The 18895-nt window shown below is 37.8% G+C and overlaps 2 protein-coding genes across 2 annotated transcripts; one reads left to right on the top strand and one right to left on the bottom strand.

The window, feature by feature from the left end:
• Window positions 1-4113: 4113 nt before the first annotated feature.
• On the bottom strand, window positions 4114-5824 carry LOC111986599 (uncharacterized). Its single transcript, XM_024018267.2, has 2 exons — window positions 5200-5824; window positions 4114-5113 (listed from the first exon to the last, which is right to left on the bottom strand). Exons 1-2 carry the CDS (start codon window positions 5803-5805, stop codon window positions 4241-4243), a joined length of 1479 nt encoding a protein of 492 aa, XP_023874035.1. The 5' UTR covers window positions 5806-5824; the 3' UTR covers window positions 4114-4240.
• Window positions 5825-11244: 5420 nt separating this feature from the next.
• LOC112030639 (squamosa promoter-binding-like protein 9) lies at window positions 11245-18047 on the top strand. Its single transcript, XM_024063309.2, has 3 exons — window positions 11245-12208; window positions 16906-17045; window positions 17184-18047. The coding sequence occupies exons 1-3, from the start codon at window positions 11838-11840 to the stop codon at window positions 17795-17797; spliced, it is 1125 nt and encodes a 374-aa protein (XP_023919077.1). The 5' UTR covers window positions 11245-11837; the 3' UTR covers window positions 17798-18047.
• Window positions 18048-18895: the final 848 nt, after the last annotated feature.

Here is an 18895-nt window from a genome sequence, read left to right on the forward strand (position 1 = left end):
CATTTCAGGGCTTAGCACCATCCCTATCCTGGTCGTCTTGGTGGAATCTTCTTTGTCCAGTTTCACTGTTTCCAAGGCTTCCGTTTTGTCTTCTTCTTTCTCTTTAATCGTCCAAGTGTGATTCTCTTTTGCAGCTAAGACAGCCTGGTAGCATTACCTAGCCAAGACCTGATCGCCTTTCACTTCTCCAACCCCGCTGTCCATTGGGAACTTCACCTTCAGGCAATAGGTGGATGTAGCTGCCCTCCATTTGTTGAGTGTGGGTCTTCCAATAATCACATTGTAAGACGAGGGGCAATCTACCACCAAAAAGTATATCTGACAAGTCAACTGCTTCGAGTAGGTCCCCACTATTATTGTTAACGTCACCATGCCCTTGGGATATACCCTGTCTTCGCTGAAACTGACGAGAAGGGTGTCAAATGGGCTCAGTCTCTTTGGATCTAACTTGAACTGTTGAAACACTGGGAGGTAGACGATATCTGCTGAACTACCTTTGTCTACGAGGATTCTTTTGGTGTTGAATCCTTCTATAGTCAGCATTATGACCAATGGATCATTGTGAGGCTGCTTCACTCCTCTGACATCTGCTTCATTGAAAGACATATCCTGATCCGTCCATCGTTGCTTGTACGGAGCTATCATGTAGACACTGTTCACTTGCCTTTGATATGCTTTCCTGAGGGATTTGAATGACCCACCTAGGGATGGCCCTCCTGTTATTGTATTAATTTCACCAATAATATTCTGGGGGGGTTGGGAGGTGTTACCTTCATCTTTGGATGAGGATTCTCTCTGATTTTTGTTTCCGTCCCTGAATTTGCTAAACTCTCCTTTCTTCACATACCTTTGTAACTTTCCTTTTCGTATCAACTCTTCTATTTGCTCCTTAAGGTCTCGATAATCTTCGGTGTAGTGACCATGATCCTTATGGAACTAGCAATACTTGTTCTTGTCACGAATGTTTGGTGATGAATGTAATGGCCTTGGCCATTTGAGGAAATGTTCATCCTTAATCTGCATTAAAATTTTATCAACAGGCATTACCAGAGGAGTAAATTTTACCGGTTGAGATCTTTTATCATCCTTCCTTCTGTTATCGTCATTGGTTCGACGATCTGGGAGCTCCCTTTTCTGTCCCCTACATTCGTCCTCCTTCCTTCCTCTATCTCCTGGCTTCTCTATGTCCTTTATGGTTGCTAATGCATCTTCAGCATTCATGTATTTCTGTGCATTTAGGAGCATTTCTGCCATCGTTTTTGGAGGATTCTTTGCGAGTGAAGCCACGAGATCTCTGAACTTTAACCTTGCTTTGAAAGTCGTCAGTTGTACCTTATCATCAGTTTTGTCCACCTCTAGGGTCTCCCGAGTGAAGCGCTTAACGTACGACCTCAGGGTTTCTTTTTCTCCCTACCTGATGGTAAGCAAATAATCTGCTGGCCTCTTGAGACGCTGCCCCCCAATGAAGTGCTGTAAAAAGGTGTTGCTCAACTGGTCAAAGTTGTCAATGGATGACGTTGGCAGCTTGGTGAACCATTCCCTTGCAGCTCCTTTAAAAGTGGTAGGAAAGGAACGGCACAGTATCTCGTCAGGGGGCTGCTAAAGTCCTAGAGTCGTTTTGAAGGTGTTGAGGTGATCTTTTGGGTCCTTGAGTCCATTAAATGGTTCCAGTTGTGGCAGCCGAAACATCTACGGTACTGGGCATCCTAAGACCACGGCTGTGAAAGGCGAGTCTGTTGCCCTTACCAATCTGGCCACGCTCTGGTCTGTCTTCTCCCTGATGGCATTTTTCAATTTGTCCATCTCCTTCCTCATTTCCTGAAGAAGATCTGAATTTTGTTCTACTGGAGTAGTAGGCCTATGATGGTTGCTCCTTCTGTGGCTATTTCCCTCGTCCTCCATGTTGTTTTTGGATCGATTCTCCTCCTATTGAAGCTGTAGTTTCATTTCCTGATTTTGCTTGTTGAGTTCTTCGACGGTAGCTGCGAGAGCCTAAACCTGCTGGGCTAAGGCTGCGGAATCTTGATTGGCCCCATCTGAAAGTAACAGTTGATCAGAAACTACTTTTTCGAGTCTGAACACAAAAATGTCGTTCTCACAGATGGCGCCAAACTGATGAAGTATAAATTCGTCAGTCAAGATTATTAGATGGAAGCAATCTCCGGCCTTTAAAGGTGGTTACCGGTGTGGTGCCTGCCACAACGCCTCCGATGCCAAAGTTAGTATAAGATGCTATTCAAGAATGAACAATGCAAAATAGTAAAGCAAATTAGGTCTCTCGGTGTGTATGTACCTTGTTATTCGCAATGTGTGGGCTTTTTATATGGTTTCATGGCTTCTAGCCATTGGAGTAGTTATGGAGGTCTTAATGCTCCTCTTGGTAACGTTTAGTGCTATGTAATGTGGCATTAATGTGCTCCAATGGTTCATACAGTTGGCCTTGTAACCGTTCTGGGTCTAATTGGCTGCATTGAATGGCCTGGCTGTCTTCGTCAGTAGCGTGAATAACAACTTTGTCAGGCCTGAGGGTGTCTTCGTCTATATTGATGGGATCATCCATGTGGGACGGACTCGTCAATCCCGTCAAAAGTATCATTGGACTAGCTCAAATATTTGAATTAAGGGGCCAAGTTCTATTTTTGTAGGCTAATAATTAAAATGTTAAATATTTATATATAGTATTAAAATATTTTAAAATTTTTTGGGTTCATGCATGTAGCTTCGCCCCTGATTGCATGTCATAGAAATAAAGAGATAAAGAATGAGGAAATTTTGTATGTTATGAGAGGGTAGAAAGTAGAAACCTTAGACAGTCTCAAAAAGAACGTATTTCTTGAGGTAAAATTTACTTTGCTGTAGGTGAGTTCGCGCGAAATATGATGAGTATTAAGGTTAACCAACTTTTGTTTCAAGTTGTTAATATAATAATAATAATACCTCAAGGGAATACTTGACATTTTTTAGATATTAGTTTAAAGCCCATATATATATTTGTATACTTTAACCATTTTATCAATCATTAACCCAATATTGTAGCCCAAGAACCTATAAATAGTTAAATACTAATAGACCCTAAAAGAAAATTCAACATTTGGTCTACAATCTAGTCACCAGTTGAAACATATATTCTTGGGCTAGAAATTAAGTCCCATACATGCAAGCGTAGGCTATAGATTGATATGTTCAAGTGCCTAAAAGTGAATCTGTGCTGGGTATGCTCACATCCAATACAAGGTCCATCTACTAGTCCAGTTACGTTACAAACACTTGGCTAATTGGATTGCCATAGTGCCTTCACCTTGGATCCGTTAACATTTTGGTCATGACAAACGACAAAAATTGGCAGCATCCTTGTTATGAACATTAACATTACTGATTTGATGATATTTTTGTATAACAAATATTTCTATAAATGAAGCAGTCACTTAGTTTATAAGCAAACGAAGAACATCCTAATTACTTCCCCCAAAGAAAAAGGATCCTAAATCCTAATCCTTATTTGATTACTTGCCCATCCAATTCCAACTCTAATTATGAATTGTGCTCGTTGTCATGTCAAAACAGAAAAGAAAAAAAAAAAAAAAATTTAAAACCAACCAACCAACCAACCACACAAACTGTACAATGAGGTACCAATTGGACATGACGGAAATTTGTAAATAGAACCAACAAAACCAATTACCAAATGTAGGTCGATGATTATTTTGGGCATTTTTTTTTTTTTTTTTGCCTCTTGTGACACCAAATTTTGGAAATGAAGCAAATGGATCCAACAATTATTTATACAAGAATGAAATTTATGAGGGAATTGAATCTGATTACAAATGTTTCCAACATTTATTGATAAAGGTTATGATGAAATTGAATGTGGAAGAATATGTGGTAAGGATAGAATAACAATATAACAGGTCCTAGGCTGTTTGGATCCATTGCACACTCCAAGTCTCCATCACCAATCTTTGATAAAGTGAGAAATTTTTAGAAATAAACAACTCTACTCTGGTACATATAATATTTTTTAAGTACAACCAAATACATACTATCATAGTTTGATTTTCATTTCAACAGGTTGAACAAGAGACTGAAAAAGTAAATAAGAGGACAGAAAATTAATGAAGAAAAGACCTCGACTTGGAAAGTAGCCAATACTTTATGATATCAAACTGTTATTGATTGCTAGTTGAACACTATATAACTTTCCACAACACTTACAATCCATAAGAGTAAGATGATTAAATTTTCAACTAGTCATAGAAATTTCAGCTTCCGATCTTAGATTCGAGTTGTTCCAATTCTGATCATAGAACTTTCGTGTCTTCGCTACCAGCCAGGCGAGAAAGCGAATTGTGTGAATCAAAATAACCACACCAATCACAGCCATCAAACTAATCTGAACACCACCTGATATGATGCCCTCCGAGTCGAGCAGTGTCTCATCATAATCTTCATGTGGTAAAAGCAGGTAGAATGCAATTACATAGGCAAAGGCTAGGAACGTGAGCGTGGTACACATGAGAAGTGTCAAGACCCCCATACAAATCTTATTCCTAAGAGGAAATCCACTAATCAGCAAAAAGATGACACACCAAGATGCAGTGAAAGAGGCAGTATTGCAAACCAAGAAAGTAAAATAAATGGAGTGATCTTTATTACAGGCGAAGACTGAGGTTCCAACTCTACATTCAAATTTGTGCATTCGTCCATGTCTCTCAAAACTAAAGTTTTTATCATTTTGCCAAACTCCACCTATGGGGTTGACTATAGGTTGAAACGTGACAGTTGTGATAACAGTAGCTACCAACATTAATGTACCACGTATCTCTTCTAACCAATCACCTCGGTAGCTCAAGTATTCTAACCATTTCGTCCACCATTTCTTGCTTGACCTTAGTGGTTTTGCTGGTTCATGGTGATCAACAACTACTGATGGTCGTGGAAGATTAATTTGGTTATTTTCTCTTTCGACACCAGCATCCATCAAAATGTTTTGAATGATGACATTTTTCAAGTCTTTTGGACAGTGATCTAAGGCTTCTATGGCTGTAAAACCCATCTCATTCGAGGCATTTGCTCTTTCTTTCACTTTAGACACTGAAAGCAAGTACTTTACGGTCTGCATAGCAATAGTTTTGAACAATTTATTTTAAAGAAATTATATGAACATATATGCAAGCAGAAAAAAAAAAGAAAAAGATATACCTTTATTTGCTTTAGCATCACAGCTAAATGTAGGATGGTGTTGCCACCTTCGCTGTCTTTGGAATTGAGAAAGTCCCCTTCATCACTCATAGATTCCACCAACAATTTTAGAACCTCTAATTGGTTGTATTTAACACATACATGCAGAATAGACTCGCCCCCATCAGGCACATCTCGAGTTGAGTCAGGCTGCGCAATGATCAACTCCCTCACAACATCAACTCGTCCTCTCATGACGGCATAGTGGAGAGGAATTCTGTCATCTTGATCACGAATTAAGCATGCGTTGTTGTTTGCATGTAACAGTGTTTGGACGATCTCTATGTGGCCCTCAGCAGAAGCTAAGTGAAGGGGACAACGTCCATGGGAGTCCAACTCGACAGCGAGTTGGGGGTTTTTAAGTAGTAGTGTTCTACTAAAATCAAGATGGCCAGCTAAAACTGATATGTGTAATGGAGTTTCACTAAAAGAAGTCAGTGGAATTCTATTAAGTAAGAGTGGGTCGTTATGGATCAACCTATCCAATGTGGTTGTACACCCATTCATTGATGTGTCATAGAGTTTTGACATCATATCATCTTCTTCATGCCTTATTTCTATCTCCATCTTTGTGTATAAGGGTTTTTTTTTTTAAACCCAAAATGTTCCAAAATATGAGAAAACAAACCTTCAAGAGAAAAAATATACTCAAATTCTTCGAAATCATTCATTATCAATAAGATTTTGTATAATTTCCCAAATAATACAAGTTGAAATAACGTAAATTCATGAAATACATTGACAATGATGAAATTAGAGATGCTTGTCTTTCCATGTCAACAATTCATGTATTTCTCCATATGCAATGTCAAATATGATGCACTTTCGATATTTCATGCGTTTTCCAAAAATAATTGATAGAATGATACACATAGTACGCTTTAGGAAAATTATAAACAGTGTTCCAAAATGGGTTTAATTATAAAATAATTGAGTGTAATTATAATTCTTTTCAAAAATCTCATTAAGAAGTCACTTACCTTGGAAGTTTAATCCAAATTTTCTCAATCAAGCACCATACAAACTATCCAATTGAGTAACTAAGACCGTCATCAAGAACCTCAGAACTTAGAAATTCAAATATCAAGCCTATCAATAACAAGACCCATCAAAATGTACACCGTCACACTTGTCTTCATAAATCAGAAAAGATCCCTACGATATTCTCACCAAAGGCCCTAAAGCCTAAGTTAACCATCCTAGGACACATACCCATTCCCATATCAAACAAGCATACAAGAAATCTATAGAATCATGACACAACCAAAGCATTTTAATTCTCTACCCCAAACAAACGTTTTTATTATTGGTACATACATAAATGCCCGAATTTTATGCAAATAGACAAACTGATAATTGTTGGGTTACACGTGTGAGTGAAGTCCCACATTGAATAAAGATAAAAAGAATGAGTGGTTAATATAACATAATTGAGCACATACCCATAGGGCTTAGGCCTTTTGGGTTAAAGTGTGTCTCTATATGTTATATTAATTACTTAAGAAAGCTCCCCAAGGTGTTTATCTCCCCGACAAGTGGTATCAGAGCTTATGGTGGTGTGCGGCGAAGGTGGTGAGATGTTCATGGTCCCTACCTAGAGGGACAGAGAAAGCCTTAATGGTCCACACACAAAAATCCTGGAGAAAAAGAAAAGCCCAACAAAGGAATATTGCAAATGGTGCTAAATAATGATGAGGTGCGAGGTTCCCATGGACATGGACGTGCGGAGTTCCCATGGATGTGCGTGTAGGGTTGACACGTGGTTCCCATGGATGGCGTACGAGAGACTCATGGATGACGCATTGATGAAGTGAAAAAGCCCATTAGTCAAGGGGGAGTGAGTAGGACTTGTTCAAAGCTCACAGAGTGGCAGAGACTCACGTGGTGCTAAATAATGGTATGGTAAGGGTTGACACGTGGTTCCCATGGATGGCGTACGAGAGACTCATGGATGACGCATTGATGAAGTGAAAAAGCCCATTAGTCAAGGGGGAGTGAGTAGGACTTGTTCAAAGCTCACAGAGTGGCAGAGACTCACGTGGTGCTAAATAATGGTATGGTGCGAGGTTCCCATGGACATGAACATGCGGGGTTCCCATGGATGTGCGTGCAGGGTTGACACGTGGTTCCCATGGATGACGTACGAGAGACCCATGGATGACGCGCTGATGAAGTGAAAAGTCCATTAAGCAAGGGGGAGCGAGTAGGACTTATTCATGGCCCACAGAGAAGTCTTGAAGCCCACAGAGTGGCAGAGACTCACACGTGAGAGGGAGATTGTTGGGTTACACGTGTGAGTGAAGTCCCACATTGAATAAAGATAAAAAGAATGAGTGGTTAATATAACATAATTGAGCACATACCCATAGGGCTTAGGCCTTTTGGGTTTAAGTGTGTCTCTATATGTTATATTAACTACTTAAGGAAACTCCCCAAGGTGTTTATCTTCCCGACAATAATTATGCCAAAACTAGATTTAGTTACACTTAAAACTATACCACGTATTCAAGTGTTACTCTAACTCATGCATTAGTGTTAAAACATATTAACAACTAAGAATGAAAGCCATAATCTCATATAAAAAATTCATAAGACCATACATCACACACACCCCCACAAAAGTAAGAAGCACAGCCCCATGACCCCAAAATAATTTACTTAGAATTATAATCAAGCTTAAGTAAAGAAACTAGAATAAGCCCAAAACCAAAAGGATTATGAGCTTTTACCTTAATCCCTTACTTGATTGAACCCAAACATTCCCCTTGATTTACTTGGGCTATTTGGTTAAGGGCAAAGACAAAGGTGTTGAGGTGATCGGAGGTCAAGGCTAGGTTGCCTAGTGGAGCCGTGGTGGTGAGGGTCAAGTGGGAGTGTGGGGTTAAATGAGTGGGTATTGCGTTTGCATCTAGTTGCAAAGAGGATGGGGGAGATAGAAGACAAAAAGGATAAGGGGAGAGGGCCGGGTAACGTTGAGGGGAGGGGGAACTTGTGGCTGAAAATGGCAAGCACCATTTAGGACAAATAGCTAAATTACCCCTCCCCTCAACGTTGACAAATCCATGCAATGTTACTTACAGTACTGAAAATGGGTGGGTACTCTCAATTTTTATACCAAATGAGGTGAAGTGATCAGTAATAGTTAAATTACCGGGGCGTTACAGTGTTTGTGAATCTGTGATACCAGAAATGAAGCATATAAAATATAAATAGATGCATGTAGTGGACGTACCGATATTATAAGCCACTGCTTGACAAATCCATTTACTGTTACGGTACATAAAAGTTGAGAGTTATAAACCGGTGATGTTTACAGGAAAAAACTTTTGTAGTATTAGACCAGTACTTTGGGCTCTTACAAAGGGTGTGGGCCCTATGGTAGAACTCACTATAGAGTGCACTGTTTTTGAGAACCCAAGTACTGTTCTGAAACTACCTAAGAATACCCATGTTAACAACCATCCAACCAGTACTATAGTTATTGGACAACAATGAAATTTCATGGTCAGTTACATTAATTATCATAGACATAGAGAGACAGAGTGGGGAAAGTTTGTGATATAGAAGAATTATAACAGGTACCATGAACTTAACCCGTCAGCTTTTGTTCTGGCTGACGGGTCAAGTTGTGACGAAAGATAAACGTAATGAGATGCATACTGACTAGATCAAGATGAAACTGACGGGCTGAAGCCCCCAAGTCCAACTGACGGCAATTTGAAGCCCCTAGGTTACTGAACGAAGCATGAAGGCTGACACTAGCTTAGCTGAAGGGAAGGACAGGCTGACGCCTTAAAGGCTGACGGTTCTGTGAAGACCATAACTTGGTCATCACGCATGGGTTTTAGAAATTGCTTGTATTCCACGCCCAGTATCAGAGTCCTATAAGGAAAGGATTCCGCAATCTACGCGCATAAGGATTCCTACAAGGAAAAGACTTCTACTCCAAGGAAAAAAGGTCCACCCACTACTACTATAAAAACCCCAATACCCTCATGAGCCGAGGTACGCATAATTAACCCCTCTAGCTGACGGTTCTGTGAAGACCATAACTTGGTCATCACGCATGGGTTTTAGAAATTGCTTGTATTCCACGCCCAGTATCAGAGTCCTATAAGGAAAGGATTCCGCAATCTACGCGCATAAGGATTCCTACAAGGAAAAGACTTCTACTCCAAGGAAAAAAGGTCCACCCACTACTACTATAAAAACCCCAATACCCTCATGAGCCGAGGTACGCATAATTAACCCCTCTCTAGCACTCTAGAGTTGAAAGAAGTTCTAACTTGACCTTCGGAGGGTATTTGGCCGGCACCACATCGGTGCTCTCTGTGGGGTTCTTTCCTTTTTTTGTTGTGCAGGTGTTGTTTTTGAGCGCACAAGCGTCGTGCAACTCACTGGTGAGATCTTCGGCATCATCATTATCTATTTTAACACTTCATTTTACAATATACTCAATATTAAATGATTTTTTTTTACCACTTTATTTAAATATTCTTTATTTTTTTCACTTTGTGCTACAGTAATGAGAAGATGTGACCCCACATAATAAACTAATTTTTTTTATCACTCCATGGCAACTTACTATAGCTAGTTGTATAAATTTTTAACTTTACCACCACCAATGTAGCATAATTTTTAGTGTTCTAGGTACTAAAATAGCATTTTAGTTATTTTAGCATTACTAATGTAGATGCTCTAAATTGGAAGAAAAAAAAGTGGAGAGAAAATGTTTCTTAAATTGAATTTACTATTTTACCCTTCTTAATTATAATTGTTTTTCTATCATTTTTTACACCATGTTTGGTTGCACAAAAGCCGAAGGGGAGGAAAGATAAGAGAAAAGAGCAAAGGAAGGGAAATGGGGAAAAAAAAAGGCAAAGAAAATACTTCCCTATGTGTGTTTGAATGTAAAGAGGAAGAGAAAGGAAGAAGGAAGTGAAACAATTATCATGAAAAAATTATTATACTAATTATCCTTATAAATTATAAATTGAGAATTAAAAACTTATTCTCCTTAATTGTAAGGGAATAAAAGAAATTGAGAGAGAGAGAGAGAGAGAGAGAGAGAGATTCTTTCTTTTGTCAAAACTACCATCTTTTCTTTAGTATGACTTCTCTCTCTTTGATCAAATCGGCTCAGTTCACTACTGGTTGCTGATCTATTATTTTGATTTCCTTTTCTACAATAAATAAATAAATAAATAAATATATATATATATATATTTAATCTGAGAGAATTTTACTTTAGACTAATATAAGTGTATAATATGTAAAACTCTCTTCTGAAAACTTGAATCTCGATCTTTGTCCCCCACAAGCACTTTTACTTGTGAAATAACTATCACGACAATAATGCGCAGTGGTAATATAATTTGTAATTAGGGATGTTTGTATGTGGGTGAGAGTATTTTAATATTTGAAGAATGCTTATGTGGCTAGGTGTAGGTGAGGATGTAATATGAGAGTTTTACCTAAACAAAGTTTGGCTCCAAAGCCTTGGACTCTAACCACTAATAGAAATATGGCATTTGTCATTGTCACATATAATACACACGACTCATTTAATCCAATTAACCAAGTAAATCATGTGCATTACACATGACAAAACACATGTCATATTTCTATAAGTGGTTTAATCATTTTACTTCAAACATATTTAGAGTTAAAACTTTACCCTTTTATAGTTTTACTTTTAATTTTACACCGCCTCTCTTTACTGAATTCATTCTCTTTCTTTCTCTCCTCTTTTTTTTTTTTTTTTAACCAAACAAAGAAATATTCTTTCTTTCCCTTTCCATACAATCAAACAAGCTTGTAAGTAATACGAAAATAATAATAAATTTATTCAAGTAACTTTTCCTATTAGTTTACTTCTCTTATCTATTCTACATTATCTATCTCCCCCTAACACCCAACCAAACCAACTCGGTTGAATTATAATCCTCCCAATTTGTTAACAAAATGGTGGACCCCAAAAGCACACTGAACCCATAAGGCCAGGAACCCCAGCCATCACCACATAAAGGGAGAAAGATAAGAGAGAGAGAGAGAGAATGCTTCCCACCGTGGCACAGTCCATACTAGACAGACAGAGGGGGGCCAAAATACACAGGAAAAGAAGTTTTACAAAACGACAGATAGTGATGGTGAGAGAATAAAAGCCTAAAAGTAGCTTCGTAAAAGCTCCACAAATACGAAGTACATACGTGCCCATCAATCTCTCTCTCACTCTTTCTCTCTCTCGGGCTCTTTTCCCTGCATTATTTGGAGCTGAGAGTCTAAGACAGTCTCTGAGTGTACCATACTACACTATGCAACACAGCTACAAACACCCAGCTCAGCTGTGACTCAGCTGTCAGCATGTCCTATTACTGTCAGATCGCTCCTTCTCAATATCTCTTCTCCTCCTCCACCACCACCACCACCTTCTTCACCCACTTTTAAAAGAAACCCATCTCTCTTTTCTTTCTTTCTCTCTCTCTCTTACACGCATAGTTTATTGGTTACAGTGTTACACGTACCACTACTCTCCCAGTGTTATCAAAATGACAAAAATGAATGAGCTTTAGAGTAGTAGAAGCTAGAGAGTACATACTATGGAAATGGGTTCTGGCTCTCTGGCTGACTCATCAGGAGGCTCATCCTCTTCTTCCCCACCAAACTCCTCCACTGACTCACTCAATGGTTTGAAATTTGGGCGCAAAATTTACTTTGAGGATGCCCCTCCTGGTCCCGTGGCTCCGGCCAAACCGGGTGATGGACCCGAGTCCACCCCTCCAAAGAAAGTCAGAGGTGGCGGTGGTGCAGTTGGTGCTCAGCAACCTCGGTGCCAAGTTGAAGGGTGCAAGGCAGATCTGAGTGATGCTAAAGCTTACTATTCAAGGCACAAAGTCTGTGGCATGCATTCCAAGTCACCTAAGGTCATTGTTGCTGGCATCGAGCAGAGGTTTTGCCAGCAGTGTAGCAGGTAAGCTAACCTTCCTTGATTTTCTTCTATTTCATTTGGTTCCTACTTGTATTTGTAATTCAAGTTATAATCTTTGATGGGTCATGTATTATTTTTTCTTGAACATTTTGTTGGTCGGTTTTGTGTTCTTGGAGATTCTTGTTATCAGTAGGATGGGGTTTTGGATTTCTTAGGTTTAATAAGTATGTCTTTTTTGAATTTAATTGGGTTTTGATGTGGGTGCTTGTTGTTGGGTTTGGGTGTTTGTTGTTTATGGTTTTGGTTGCTTCTGGGTGAATTAAAAAAAAAAAAAAAAATTAAGGGGGCAGGGGATTAGACATTTTCATTTATATTTTGGTATTTACTGCTTGTCCTCTGCTAGGGATTTCTTCATATTTCTTAAAATTTAAGTGTTGTTGCTGATGCTGCAGGATACTGGGTTTGTTTGTAGATGTGTTTTGGGATTATGGGGTTCTTTTTCCCCATTTCACCGTTTAGCTTTGGATATGTGTGTCGATGGAAGGTGATTTTTGGCCTGTTATTTGGAATATTCTGAGTTTGAGGGTTTTTTTAAATTTAATTTTTTTGGTTATAAGGAGAGTTTTTTGTATAATTGTGTTGTACAAGTATGTCTTAGTGAAAGGGGTTGCATTCCAACCCGAAGCTACAGCTATGCTTAGTTGCTGACAAATTGATGTAATTCTTTCATCTGTTATTGGCATTGCTGTGACTTTGGGCCTATCTAAAGTCTCTCTACAAATAGGCTATGGCTTACCTTAATTTTTTGTAATAACTATGGTGTACACCATAAGTAGTCTTCTTCACACACACTACTAAGACAACCTGCCTTAAGAGTATATCTCTACTTCTAAAATGAGTTACAAGTTAAACATAAACTTCTTTGATGTAAGCACTCGTAACATGTGTAGTTATCATTCTTAAGTCTATCAAAATATCTAGCTTCCAGGTTCCATAACCAAATTTGTGGCATAGGCTCAGCTGTTCAAGAGCCAAATAACTAGGCATTTTATAGTCTTTAAATGTGAAAGTAGCTTTGGACAAATTTCAATTAGGGATTATCTATGTGAAAATAATTCATTTTGTTTGGATTGTTTTGGACCAAGTCATTTGATTTATGCATGTAACTTAGGTGGAGTGCACTAAATGTTGGTTTGATCATTTACTTGCAACCTGTGTGTACTTGAATTAAGGATAGAAATATTTTTTCCCATCCTATATACAGGAGATGATGGGTCATGTCTGTTTGCCACAAGCTTTTTCCTTTAGCTTTAGCTTATTTTGTTTATGTACAGATTTATAAAAACTTATGTAATATAGCCTCCTTTCAGTAAAAAGGAACCAGAAAAAATCCAAATAAGATGATTCCAAATGGACTCACTGCATGTGGCGTTACAGAGATTAGACCGGCAACTTGGGTTGGACAAAAATAGCAAATACCTTGTTTACCACACAGTTGTTTCTAAAAATAAAGGATGTTGTAGTGCTAGATTCAATGACCCAAGTGGAAGCACAATATTTTGCACTTGTGGCTTGAAATTAGGAGATTGAAATCAAATGTTTGATATATTCCACCTTAGTGAAGAGAACAGGTTTACCGGAGGGCTGTTAAAACTGATTTTATACCCTAGCTTTCAATGCTGTGATATCTGTTGCAATAAATGCAAAGATAAGCTTGCAAATCAAATGGTCCAAAATCTTGTAATGAGTTAATCATCACGCTGAAGTTTGATCAAAGTTACTACATAGGTCTAAAACATAGCCCTGTATCATAAATAAAGAGGGCATGGTGAATGTGAATGGTAGAACTTGTAAGGTTAGATGTCGAAAACACCAACAATAATAGCTGATACAAAGGTCAGCTATGTATAACATTTCAGTTCCAAGCCAGATTTGGGAGTTGTGTCTTCTCAGCTTATCACTGTTAAAAAATATTTGGGTGCAATCAAGCTGTATCCAACAGAGTACTGTAAGAGAAACCTTTTCCAATTGGGACAAGGTTCCTCTCCAAACTAGTTTGGAAAAAAACCCTTCAAACTCCTCCTATATCTTTTTATTGGATGTGAATTTTGAAAATCTAATTGTTGGATTGCATATTCTTTATATTCTTAACACGCATGTCAAATTTTGTTCAAACCGAATATTATTTACCATTCCATCAATAAACTTATTTTTTATGCATAATTTTTTATCACAAAAACTTAAAATTCAAACATGTCATTGATGACATAGCTATTGATCTTAGATTTTCTTAAAATTTGCAAGCACGAAGGATATAATGAAAACATACAATCCAACGGTTAGATTTTCAAATTTCACATTTAGTAAAAAGATAATCAAAAGATATAGGAGGAGTTTGAAGGTTTCTCTCCAAACTAGTTTGGAGAGAAACCTTTTCCAAGTGGTATATATTTCTGACGTGTTTGTAATGTGTTAATCTGTAAAATGATGTGTAAGTTGAAAGTTCTAAGTAAACATCCTGTACATATAGTCAGACCTTTGCAATGTAGAATCATGAGTGATCTACAGCTCATGCGGTGAGCACAGTTAGTTGTATTTGTAGGACCTGGCAATCAAAATGAACATTGACATGTGTGGAGAAGCTGAATGTTCTTGAGTACTTTTCTTTGTTTTCTGTAGATTAGTGAATCATCATTAGGTAGCGGATTTGATCACAACTCTTGCTTAAGGTGTCATCTATTATAACCACATCAATCACTCTGTTAATACATATTCAGGACTTTAAAGTTCTGCATAGTGATATATGGTTGAAACTAGTCATGTGGTTTGCTTCACAATTATTGTCTTTGTTTTTATTGAGGATAAAAATTTTCCTTAGTTGTTAATTTGAGAATGGATTGTCACCTTGTTAAAAAGAAATTGTGAATAAAAAGTAGGTTTCATTTCTGATGTTAGGTTTTCTAGAAATTCCCTAAAGAAAGATATGGTTTTCATTTCTAAGTTTAAATGACTTGAATGAAGTATGAAAGGGCAGATTTTTCCTATTGATGGAATTTAATCCCAATTAATATTGGATTTGAAATTATTACAAAGATTTTATTTTAAATCCATAATGTCACAAGTATTTCAAATCCCTAAATTTAAATCCTTCAATCCAAATGCGAGGAATTATCTAAAAATTTATGAGACTTCTGTAGTGAAAGTATACTAATGTCTGATTTGGGGTGGGCTAGTCTTTGGTAGGAATAGAGATATAATTTAGATGAAAGTGATGCTTCAGCTTTACATGAGAAATTCAGTTTCTTTCTTTATACCACAGTTAGAAATGACTTGCAAATAAATTCAGTAATTAGGCACGGACCAATTTTTTAAATAAATTTTCCACTTTTGAAACAAAGAATGCATATATAACTGAGATAAATTCAAAGAACCTTCATATTAATGGATACCAATTAAACATGGAACAAATTGCATGGTTTCAGATGCTGTAGGAAATAAACATAGATTGTAAATAAAATGGTTGTATATACGTTGCATTTGCATGACACAATAACTTTTGTTTTCATGGGTTTTCAAATGTAGATTTTCTTGTTGAGGAAAAGTTCTTGTAGGCCCTAAAGTTTGTGAACTGTCAATGTGACGAAGTGGCATCAAAGCTGCTTGTTTTGTCTCTTATAATCATTGGACAGAATTTTGAGAATTTCTTTAGACAAAAATATCAAGAGTATGGTGGGTCATCCTATAGGCTCATTTATGTCTTTGAGATCTAAGGAGACAGGGACCTGACTTTGGTGGGTAAGTGTAACTCACTTCAAATGGAATACTGGTTGATCTTTGGAGTCATCAAAGGAAGTTGGATATTCATGTAAATCAGCTTATTTTTTAAGTCCTACTTTTAAAAAAAAATGTTGACATGTGCTCCAACATTACCATATTCATGTAGTAAATGATGTTGTAGTTGTAATTCTCTTTTGTTTTTCATGTATAGTACTTTCCATCAGATCTAGGATTGACCCTAGAGACTAGTGCCAATATACTTAAAGAACTAAGTAAGCGAGCAATATCTGTGCTTCAGGATTTTCAATCGAAATAGTAGGTCCTGGCAAGGGCTTTTATGTCATTAACTATATGTTTACGCATTGTAGGTGATGGAATTGAGTGGGATGAATGATTAGATAGTAGTGAATCAGAGACCTGTTTGCCCACAACTTCATGAATCCTTAAAATTCTTATATGATGAAGGTGTTTTTCATGGGATGCCATGATTAATCGAGGGAAAAATAATAGACTAAATGATTAATACGTTATGATATGACATATAGCCTTTCTTAAGATTCCATTTAAGGTTCTTTTAGTTTCTCTTTTGTGGGTACCTCATCTACTTTGAACCTCTGACCTGTTGAACTGAGGATATTGGGAATGTCTGTCGATAGCAAGCTAGTGCTTGTTCATTTTAAGGTTTGAGGGCTTGTCTATATGCACATTCATGTGTATTGAACTGGATAATTAGTGAGGATTCTTGAACTTCTCCCATTTCAATTCACAGAGGCAATAAAGAGTATGCCATCTCATGTTGGGGAAACAATTACCAGTTTACTTCTTGTTATTATTATATTTAGTTCTTGGCCTTATTTTCTTGCTGTATCAATTTTCTATGAAAGGGTTGGTTTTCTACCAAATAATAGGCATTCATGCTTCATTTATCCCAACTAATAGCTACTGTGAAAGTTTCTGCCCAGATTTCATCAGCTCCCTGAATTTGACCAAGGAAAACGAAGTTGTCGCAGGCGCCTTGCTGGTCATAATGAACGAAGGAGGAAACCGCCACCTGGATCATTATTGTCCTCACGCTTTGGCCGACTCTCATCATCCATCTTTGGTTAGACATTATCAGTATAAATATCATTTTCAATGACTGACTTTGCTTGTTTAGCTGTGTGAAAATATATGCAGTTTTCGGTTATGCTTTACCCTGTTTATAAACTTTAGTTCAATTGTTCGATTCTTGAAATGACAGAAACCAGCAGTAGAGGGTTTCTGATGGACTTTACTGCATATCCAAGGCATTCTGGGAGGGATGCATGGCCAACTGCAAGGTCAGAGCAAATGCCTGCAAATCCATCTGCCACTTCAATGGAAAAGTTTGTTCCTCATCCATGGCAAAACACCACCGAAAATCCTCCGTCTGACCTATATCTGCAAGGTTCAGCAAGTGGGACTAGTTATCCTGGTCCAGGAATTCCTCCGGGAGCTTTCACAGGAGTCACTGACTCAAACTGTGCTCTCTCTCTTCTGTCAAATCAAACATGGGGCTCACGAAACCGTGCATCAGGTCTTGGGGTGAAAGACTTGATGAATACCGAAGGGGCATCTATGTCTCAGCCGATGGCTCCCAATGGTGCAGTTATTAATCAGTTTCAAAGCAGTTCATGGGGTTTCAAGGGCAACGAGGCTGGTAGCAGCTCACATGAGATGCCCCCTGATCTGGGTTTGGGCCAGATTTCTCAGCCTCTTAACAGTCAGTTTTCTGGTGAGCTTGAGCTGCCTCAGCAGGGTAGGAGGCAATACATGGCACTTGAGCACTCCAGGGCTTATGACACCTCCCCTCAGCAGATGCACTGGTCACTTTAAGTGCCCTGTTTGTGCTCTGGTTCTTCCGGACACCTTGCTGACTGGAAATAAACAATTTGAATGTCTGCAGATGAGCATATGCCTATTTTGGGACAGACCCAAAGTAACTGATTTGAATGTTTGCAGGCCTTTTTGTTGGGATAAACCCTAAGTAACTTTTGACTTGTGTTGTTTAAAACTGTAGCACTGATGAGCAAGGTGTTCACCCTGCATTATCTAATTAGTATGTTTTACTGTTTGTTTGGGATCATTTGATGATGGTTGGTTTTCTTTTCAATGAGTGGTTTTAAAGTGGGAAAAGTTAATGGATACCTTAAGGGCATTGGTTTAAGAAATATTTTTAGAAATTTTTTATGGGACAAGAAAAAAGTAATTGAAATTTTTGATAGTTTTTTATATTTCTCATAAAAGTGGTATCAATATTTTTCTAAAATAGTCTATTATCAAATGCTTAAGGGCACCCATTAACTTGACCTTTTATAGTGAAATATTTTTTCAAGCACATTAGGTTATGATAGGTTCTGGTGCCTTTCAAGTTTTCAGCTGCTGTCTGGCATTGGAACTGAGGGACTAGTCCTTCACCTTCTCAGGACCTAATTATGGTCTTTTTACTTTAGTGCCATGGAAGATGGAACCCATGTATAGAACCAGCATATATATCAAGTGATAAATAAAAGATGCTGGTCTTTTACTGATTGAGCATGAGAAATGCATTGTCCAACCAGTGGGGGTTGGAGTGAAAATATATGAATTGACTGGAAGGTTTGCACTAATTATGCTTGTGTTTCTGCTAGTGTCATATTTTGTTTAGTGGTTTCAAACGAGGAGGAAGAGATAGGTTGATGATCTACATAAAATTTAATCATTTTATTATTATGAATTTATTACAAATACACCTTGTGGCCGCTCTACTTGGAATTTAGAATGCATGTGGCCGACTCTAATTAGTACGTTGATGGTTGAGTATTTATAGTCAAGCCTAAAATTATTTTAATAATTCAATAGTTGGGGAATTCAAACTTTGATTCTCTTAATAAAACAGAACTGGCGTTGCTATTGATATTCACATTTGGAACTTAAGGTTTAGCTGTGATTAAA

The sequence above is a fragment of the Quercus suber genome, unplaced genomic scaffold (genome assembly GCF_002906115.3).
Source record: "Quercus suber isolate HL8 unplaced genomic scaffold, Cork oak 2.0 scaffold_24, whole genome shotgun sequence".
Taxonomy (NCBI): Eukaryota; Viridiplantae; Streptophyta; class Magnoliopsida; order Fagales; family Fagaceae; genus Quercus; species Quercus suber.

Bases quoted from the DNA above. Each gene is read 5' to 3' on its own strand.
- LOC112030639 (XM_024063309.2), top strand. From the start codon at position 11,838: ATGGAAATGGGTTCTGGCTCTCTGGCTGACTCATCAGGAGGCTCATCC. The intron at 12,209-16,905 runs GTAAGCTAACCT...GTTTCTGCCCAG, and splicing joins TTTTGCCAGCAGTGTAGCAG to ATTTCATCAGCTCCCTGAAT. The intron at 17,046-17,183 runs GTTAGACATTAT...TTGAAATGACAG, and splicing joins ACTCTCATCATCCATCTTTG to AAACCAGCAGTAGAGGGTTT.
- LOC111986599 (XM_024018267.2), bottom strand. From the start codon at position 5,805: ATGGAGATAGAAATAAGGCATGAAGAAGATGATATGATGTCAAAACTC. The intron at 5,114-5,199 runs GTATATCTTTTT...ATTGCTATGCAG, and splicing joins TGATGCTAAAGCAAATAAAG to ACCGTAAAGTACTTGCTTTC.